The sequence below is a fragment of the Pezoporus wallicus genome, unplaced genomic scaffold (assembly GCF_028554395.1).
Source record: "Pezoporus wallicus isolate ANWC-B61680 ecotype Strahan unplaced genomic scaffold, APGP_CSIRO_Pwel_v1 contig_3365, whole genome shotgun sequence".
In the NCBI taxonomy this organism is placed as follows: Eukaryota; Metazoa; Chordata; class Aves; order Psittaciformes; family Psittacidae; genus Pezoporus; species Pezoporus wallicus.
In genome coordinates this window covers 5,917,960-5,927,142 of record NW_026640883.1, presented here as the reverse complement: position 1 = coordinate 5,927,142, position 9,183 = coordinate 5,917,960, and the positions used below count along the sequence as shown (strand labels likewise).

At 36.9% G+C, this 9,183-nt stretch overlaps 1 protein-coding gene across 1 annotated transcript in view; it reads right to left on the bottom strand.

The window, feature by feature from the left end:
- Positions 1-790: 790 nt before the first annotated feature.
- The window catches only part of NHLRC2 (NHL repeat containing 2), a 31,374-nt gene continuing 22,981 nt past the window's right edge, over positions 791-9,183 (bottom strand). Inside the window, exons 6-11 of the mRNA XM_057420929.1 lie at positions 7,157-7,256; positions 6,457-6,688; positions 5,882-6,004; positions 4,530-4,739; positions 3,235-3,460; positions 791-1,775 (exon numbers count right to left, since the gene is read on the bottom strand). Coding sequence (XP_057276912.1) covers positions 1,510-1,775; positions 3,235-3,460; positions 4,530-4,739; positions 5,882-6,004; positions 6,457-6,688; positions 7,157-7,256 — 1,157 coding nt within the window. The 3' untranslated portion in view covers positions 791-1,509. The remainder of the gene's footprint in view (positions 1,776-3,234; positions 3,461-4,529; positions 4,740-5,881; positions 6,005-6,456; positions 6,689-7,156; positions 7,257-9,183) is intronic.

The following is a 9,183-nucleotide window of genomic DNA, read 5'->3' as shown; positions in this document are numbered from 1 at the left end:
GATAGACTGGCATTTCAATAGAAGGAAAAACCACACCAGTCTGCATGGCTCCCTTAAAACAAAAGCCTTTCAAGTTCATGACCAACATTTCAGTTAGGAAAGAGCCACAACAAATCATACTGGGGTATGACACCTGACAGGTGCCAGGAACAGTGGTGATTAGAACAGACTATAGAAAAATTCTTTCACTACTGTGCATCATAACGTATGTGAAAATACGATCTTCAAACTTAAAACAAAATCACCTTCTCAGAACTGCTCCCCATGACCGGAGCAGAGAGCCTAATCCAATTGCCACTTCAGCATTGAGGAAACTCTTCAAGCAGAAAACTTGCACTCCCTCCTGTATTCCTACTACCTACTATGGCAAACTGAAGTAATGTTACTTGCAAAACATTACCAACCAAAGGAAGAATTTTGTAATGCAGTTTTAAAGCACCTTACTCAAATATTAGGTTTTCTAGCAAAAAGAACATTAATGCAAACAATCCACTACTATACAGTTCTGGTTCAGTGGCCACTATTACAAATGCAAGGACTAACAGTGACTTCAAAAGACTCTGAATCAGACTTCAAGAGTATAATATTCTCCTTAATATTATGTATTTGCAAGACAAAAGTCTTCAGAGAAGTCTTTATAGCGAAATCATAAAAGTAGTAAAATGATTCACCCTGCTTGAAATAGCTGACATTTCATTTTTGCAGTTCAGATATTCAAACTTTATCTCCCACTTATTATAAAATGTAAATTGGTATGTATCAGAAAAACTCCAGCATGGTTCCGTGGGGGTTTTCTTTATATATATACACATAAGAGAGGCACATTCTTTGTTAGAAATCAGCAGGAAATTCTTCTGTAGGAACTTGAACACTTCCCTTTCACAGAAATTTTTCCATGAACTATGCTCTTCACATAAGGCAGTCGTATGTAGTTAAGCAAAACACTCATTTTGCATAAAATTAGAACCACAATTAGCTTATGATGTATTTTCAAAATACATGTGTCATCAATTCCATTACAGAAAAATAAGCAAGATACCTCTTTTACAGCGTGGAGAAAGAAACTATTCATTTTGACATTCTATTAAAATTTAATAAGGGCACAAATGGAACTTGTAACTTGTTAGTACAAAATGATCTAGCTCTTCTAACAGTATATACAGTGCAAAGACTTTCTTACAGTAACATCACAAAGTAACACCAGGTCTTTCAAAGAGACTCTAGCAATTGTTGCTCATTGCTTAGAATGGCATATATCCAACATATTCACAACTGGCAACAGAGCTAGAGTATTACAATTTTATTGCTGCTACTGTAATGAAAAGAAGTGAGGTTGTGATGATTAATTTTCACGTTAAGTTGTAGGGAACGGTTAATTCATTTATCAAGTTTATTATTTCTTAGCTTTGTCATAAGCTCCAAGAAAATCAGAGAAAAGTTACCTATTTGCATTTTCTCCTATAGAAATGGTGGATACCAAAATAAAGTATGAAATTAGCTGGCTTCAGGTTAGTTACTTAAAAATGTGTGTATCAGTTCAACTTGAATCAAGCTGCCTTGGTTTGCACTAGCTATATGGAAAGGCTGATTGAATGAGACTCCTTTCATCATACAGGCACTGCTACCTTTGTTGCAATAGTAGAGGCACACTTTGATAGCCAGGATAGCTTCAGCTGATAGACAGCTCCCTGGTAACTGAAAGGGAATTACAGTTTGACAGGAAACATCCTTTATTTCTCCAGACAGAAGCTGTCCTTGAAGCAACCAGGTATTATCTGTAAAAGAACAAGAAGTTTTATGATTAAGTTATTTAACACTATGTCTGAAACCTACAGAACATATTAATTTTACCTATAAGACAACATGGACTTCCCATACGCAACATTAGGACAAATTTTCCTCATGATTCTTCCAGTTGTGGGCAATAATAGGAAAGTAATTTACAAATGCTTCTAGCAGTCATTTAAGGATGGAGAGATAGATAGCTCTGCTTCAGAACTATAAATATACATATAGTAGAATCACAGAATAGTTAGGGTTACAAAGGACCTTAAAATCATCTAGTAGATCTTACTTAAAGGCACTGGATCTATAATTTCTCCTATATGTTCTTCAGAGGATATTAAAATTTATTCTGAGATATGCAAGCAAAACTCCTTAAATTAACAAGTTTCTATACATCTGTATCAAATACTCCAGGCAAGATATCTGCCATACATGCATAAAACTGCAGGTAAATGATGGCATTTCCAAACAGAAGTGTTAGTTTTATGAGTGGGTTGCTGCAATTTAGCAGTGTTCAGGCTGTTACAACAGACTTTGAGTTTCACATTTATTTAAATATGTAAGAGTACGTGAGCTGAAAAATGAACTGCACAATAAATGTACCTAGCTCCTTGCATTGTACTCTGTATTTTACTGCGAGTGAGATGGATGAAGTGCTCTTTTTGGCATTTTTCAGAAAATACCTAGAAGTTGGCTCTAGGATTTATGAGCTTGAAATGACTTGCTGAGGTTAGGTTGCTTATAGTCTCCAATTTTACTAGCACTTGAAACAATCACATGTATCTTTGCTTCAACAACATTTGGAGATTCTCTAGGCCAAAAAGTGCCGACTCTCCTGGAAATAGACTATTTGTACTCCAAAAGCACAAACTGGGATGAGAAAATACTTTAAATCATAAGGCACATAAACAAATTGTAGTGCCTGTACAGTATTTTTAACTGCTTTTAAATACAAAAATATCAATTATAACAAAGTAGGTTTAATGTGGTTAGGTATAAATGAACCTCAAATACTTTTTTGGAGGAGACAAAAGCACAGAAAAGGAATCTCTTCCAGGAGTATGCTACAGCTTCAAGGTGAGCTTTCTGAAACAGGCAGTAGGGCTGGGATAAGCTATTCATAGACACAAAGTGGAGTGAGGGCAAGCCCTCACTGGCAGCTTATTCCAAGAAAGTAAAAGCAAATAAAGATAATGCAGCAGGTATTAATTCAAGCAAAAGACAGCTTATCAGGTGCTTTGGGTTTTTATAATCTTCACACTCCAGCTGTTAAATATATCAACTCTAAATAACATGTATTGCATCACAAGGTCAAACAGGAACACAGGACTGGGAGGGACATTCAGATTCATCAGGCTGAGATCCTTGTACTGCAGGCGCATCATGATATAACCTACTTTGTGTCACACCTACTCCTGTACAACTAATAAAAGAACACAGGCACTTTACCTTCTGCCGTGATGAACCAGTAGTTGGGTGCTTCTTCATTCAGTTTTGAATCTGGAGGAAGAGTCAACTTTAATAAAAACTTAATTGTCTGGCCAGGAGCTACTGTTAGTGAAGGAAGTTGAACATTTGGTGCAGATTTAGGCAGCTTTGGAAGGCTTGTCATTCTCTCCCTTTGCACAGGCAGGTTATCTGGAACATCGCCTGCTTCTGGATCCAGGATAGGCAACTATCAGTGGAAATCAAACAAAGTATTTATTTGTACTGAAAGCAAAGAGGCTTTCACAATGCAATCACAGTTTAAGCTGACATGGACTAGGAAAACCAACACATGATAATACGGCTACTGGACTAAAACTTTCTGACTCTAACAATCCTATATCAACAAAGACAAGGACAAAATGCTTTCTGAAAACTAGTATTAAATCCACAAAATTAAAAACTAGTATTAAATCCACAAAAAAAAACTAATATTGAAAGCTTAGTATTAAATACACAACTACTTTAGAGCCTCCTTTAATTTAACAGTTGAATTGTAGTTTTACTTTAAATAAAATTTATAGGTATTTTCTTCTAATCTGGTGGTAAACTGCATGCTTCAGTAATGAAATCCAAGATTTTTGCCATGCAGACTGCACAGTAAGGGATAATTTCCCCCAAAAGCCATCAACACATTATATGCTAGAATTTAAATGCACATTAAGATCTGTATTATTAAATGCAAGAAACACACAAGATGACAGTTGAACCATTATGTCTCATACAGATACATGTTTACATGAAAACATTAAGACACAGTGCCATTGTAAGATGAATAGGAACACGAATTTGTTTTGCCTTCATGTTTATATGCAAATACAGCACGGCTCAATTATGACAGTGGTTTGACTTGACAACTTGGAAGCCTGCTTCAAGTCACTGACCCCCAAAAATCATCCCCTTCAGCTTAATTACAGGACTTAGTGATTGATTTCAACCTCCACTTGTTACAAAGTGCTCATGAAATCCTTCTCATACTGAAAAACTGGGCTATATTTTTTAATACCACACATTTCTGCACTGATCTTTTCTAGAGGGTCAGTTTCTGTTTTCATGCAAAAAATGTCTTTCCAAAGACTAAGCTTTCAACAACTGTGCTATCTTAACAACAGGCTATCTTTATTTGTCAGCTCATCACAAAACATTCTGTGAATATAGCTACTGTATGCTACATGATTTTTATACTACTTGCTAAAACCTGCAATAGCCATTTGTATCAAGAAACACCACTATCAGACTGTCAAATAAGTATTACTTGCCACGGAAAGAATTCTTGTTTTCAAATCCAGCACTTTAATCTGATGATTATTTGTGTCTGCAACATACATCAAGCGGCCATTTTCTTCAACACACAAACCTCCTGGTTCATTAAATGTTGACTGTGTAAAGCTGGAACCAATGACGTTGCTTGCTTCTCCCGTGCCTGCCAGTGTAGCACAGTTCTTCATCTTGGGATCTACAACCTTAATCTAGAATAAAAACAGAAAAAAAAACTTTTCTGAAAAAAACCCCACCAGGATTTAGTTTTGCATTATCTTATGCCCCACATTTTCAGAAGCCAGCATTAACTTTCAGTACCAACAGTGTCCCCTAGAAGCTAAATTATCATACTTTATCAAATGACATGTCCCATCACCTTGACCCCAGTTCCCTGCTGGACTCTACTTCTTCTTTGGTCTTCACTGAGTGCTCCCTTTCATAATATCAAAAGCAAATAATCCCCTGCTATAAAAGTACGCTGAATGGCGCGTTCTTCCAAGGTGTACTGCCTTTCTGGAATCATTTCCACAAGAGTAAGGACATAACAAAACTGGCATGCTATTTTTTGACCCCTAAAAATAGGTGATTTTTTTCCTTAAAACAATAGCAAAAAAGTTAATAATGCTTTATACAACACCTGAAACAAAAATTCATTTGCCATGTCATTTTCAATAAGCATTCAGGGTTACATACTTTATTCTTCAAATTAAACCAGATCACTTTTCTTTCAATGCATTTAATGAATACACAGTTAACCTGTCATGGTTTAAGGACACAACCTTCTAAGCATGAAAGCTTATACAACACCGCATAAGAACAATCATGCAAAACAATCTCGATTATCTCAGAGTTCCACGGAGGCAACCCACAATACATCTTCTCAAAACTTGGCTGGCTTTCTTAAGGGAAAAGCAAGTCCTCTCGCTCTGGTTTTATCAAACCTGCAGTATTCCTGACTAAGCACTTCTAGTTCTTTTCCTCTAGGTCAGCATCTTCAGGAGGAGGTATGTAAAGGGTCTTTGGTCCAAACTGTAACTTGAAATTCACCTTCCCCAAGAGACCATCATATCAATACAAAAGCATGTGACAGCAAAATGATGGTAAAGAGAGGAACCCACAAGTGAAGGAAGAAAAGAAAAAGAACCCCCAAAGCAACTCATATTCATATTGTATGAGGCATTTCTGCCCATGGCAGGGGATTGGAACTAGATGATCTTAAGGTCCTTTCCAACCCAAACCATTCCATGATTCTATGACTTGTTTCCTCAGCTTAACTGAACCAAGCACAATCTTTGTATGTTCCTAAAATAATCCTTTGTACTGTTAAAAACACGAGCTCCTATATGCTTACCTTATGATTGTAGGAATCTGCCACATACAACAGTTTTCTTTTCTTGTCCCATGTTACTCCTAAGGGATGCTGCAGCTTTGCATTTATGCCTGCTCCATCCACATCACCAAAGGCAAACAAGTTCTAAAAGAGCGTTATTTTATTAAATTAATACATTTGCTTACTCAACATTGACATGATTTAAATGATTGTAATTAAATGGAAATCCACTGACTTAAAAAAAAAATATCAAGACAACTTTAAAACAAGGATACTGAAAGCTGGGAAGTGTGGATGCTAACCATGAAAATGGAAACTCTCACATTTAAATTTGCAGTATGAATGCAGCTGGCTTTAGTGACCACACAATGCTGAACTGAGTTGGCTATTTAAAAATAAGTGATTTGTTATCTGAGGAGCATCAATCTGCACTACAACCTGAGTGTCACAACTGGCACACATTTGCATTCCAAGCAGTGAAGTTAAGAAATTGATGGCCATGGAAACTGATGTACCCTCTCACCCCAAAAGTGGGTCCTCCAGGTCAGGCTTGAGGAATATTAGTAGGGCAGTGTAGGGAAGTTTGAAGTGATTACCAATGGATCTCTCTCTCCTCCTACAAGGTGCTTCACTGCTCCATCTTTCAGGGAGATGGTTCGCACAGTGCTGCTCTCGCTGTCTGCTACAAAAACGCAGTTCCATGGTTCCTCGGAAGCCAGAGAGAGACCAGAAGGCTGTGCAAAGCCTGCCTTATGTGGGTATGCATTGTTTCTGTTCTCCTCATTCCCACTTCCAGCGAATCGAAGGCAGACTCCTTTCTTTAAATCACTAGAGGAAAACAGTACCCAAGATCAGGAATGAGTCTGAACTACTTCAGACGTTATGCATAAACAGAAGCTACAGGACAAGCACTTGTGAGTTATGAAACCAACTTTACTGCAGCACAGGGAATTATTCAATGCCTTTATGCTAACTTGTATTTCATCTCAGTATATCATTCCTCACTAGATAATTCAGCAAATGCAATGAAAAGTACCATTCAATTATATGAATGTATTCTACCAAGTCATAGTTTCATAGCAAAAGTAGCATCTTTAATTCCATCTAGCAGATGTGGGGAAAAAACAGGCAGACTTTAAAGGCCACACAACTTTTAAGTCTAAACAGAAGCAGCAAGCTTCAAGCTACGCACAGTCAAGAAAAATTACTTTTAATTTGATTATCTCTCTCTTTGGGGTTTGAAAGCTGTTTATCAAGACAAACAGCAGATTCACCTGTCTCTTATTAGTTGCTTACCTTCCTTTTGGTAGTTTTCCATCTTCCAGCATCAGTGCCCATATCTGGTGAGTGCCTGCCATTGCTATCCATAAAACATCATCTTCCTGGGTCCCTGAAACTTTAAAATGGATATGTAAAAATGGAGAAAAAAAATCCAACAAACACTTTGGGAATGCTTTGTAAGACAAATCAACAAATCAATCCTGCTATCCCCTCTACTCCAGCTCTCCTTTTCCCATGGGAAAGATTAAAAAAAACACCCTCAACCAAAAAAAAAGAGCAAGAGAAGGAGAGAAAATGTCATTCTATCACAAATTCTACTTTATTTCTGCTCTCTTTCCAAGATATAAAAATAATATTTTTAATATCCCTACCTACAGACAATACTTCAAATGGGATTTGCTCTTCACAACATTTTGCTATTGAGTCCATGTTTCACCTACGATTTTTGGATTCATACTAGCCAACAAATATGTACTTATCTTTGCTAAGCATGGTTTGGGCAGTGGGGGATATATGTTTTGGGTTTTTTTACTATGTTAGTCAGAAAATTAGATATTCCAAAAAGCTACTGGCAGTTGTTTACAGGCTTGGAGAGAAATAACTGTGGCAGTACATTACATACAGAGTACATAACATTTTTAAGATAAGGGTAACTGATGCTTGTGCGTCATGTAGATTTACGCTCTGGAGCACAACTGCTGCTGTCTATTCAAACATTAGATGTGATGTGGGCAATTACTCATTTCCCCTTCCACTGTCCATCCAGTTTCCAAGTTGTTCTCCCTATGCACATGTGCAGGTATTACCACAAATACAAGACACAGATTTGTGCAACAGTGACCTTTTATCAAGAAGTGTTCAACTATGCTTCAAGCAGCTATTTTTTTCAACTCAAAGTATAAAAGTAGTATTCACCAATCCAAATCTATAAATTACATTAAGCTTGCCCAGATAATACTTCACAAATGATACAAAAGGAAAGTGAAGAACACTGTAAGTGCTCTATAGCTTTAAACACAACACATTACAGTATAAGGAAGAATACATGAAGACAAATTGTGAAAGAGCATTAAAAACCAAGAAACCCCAAAGAAATTTACTTATCTTAGCCTCTTCTGAAAAGGAACAGAAAGTTGACATTTAAAAACTGCATTAAAATGCGGACACTTATCTTTCTAAGTGTAGACAGTGTATTAGCCTACACACACTGTATACAATTGTCTGGTCTAGTCAGAGACAAGATACGTTCATTTCTGAATAAATGTATCAGGTATTGGAATAACTATTAGCCACTCAAAAACACCTTCAAATTGCTCACAGAAACTTTATTCACGTGAACTTTTAAAACATCTCATAGGCATTTATGCAAATAATCTAGTGGATACCTCCCCCCCCCACCACCCTATTTTGGGAGCTTCAAAATAAAAGCAATTCTATGTAATACACTTGCCAGCGTTTTAAACCTGAGAAGTTAGTCCAAATCAATCTTCCTAAAATGAAATTACCACCATTCCCCCAACAGAGATCCTGCTGTTTTTCTTTTAATCCTAAACCTTTCTCACTTCACACACTGCAAGAGGGGAAAAAACCATCCTTCTTTCCCCAGAATTAATTTCCTCATACTGTGAGCTCTCTTCAGAATAGTACTGGTATGATTTTAACACTGTTTATCTTTAGCCCTTTCTATTCCCTGGATCAAGACACAAGTTTCTAAGACTGTGGACAAAGGAACCTGTTGACTCTCTCCTGCACCTATACGTGGCTCCATTTTTTATATAAACTAGAGCTCCAAGAATAAAACTCCAACTTCCAAAGCATCTAAAAGTTTTTTGTTGAGCAGAAAGGTTTGCAAAATGTGTTGGAAACACACATTTTATGAGTCAGTCACCACAGATGTTACTGAAGTCCTGGGGATGTCAAAACCAACCCAATAAAAAAACAAAACCAAAACACGCACCCCCTCACAGTACCACCTTTGATTAGGGGCTGTTTCTAAGAGATCTAAATTGAGAAGATGGCCTACGAAATCATTTCACTACTTC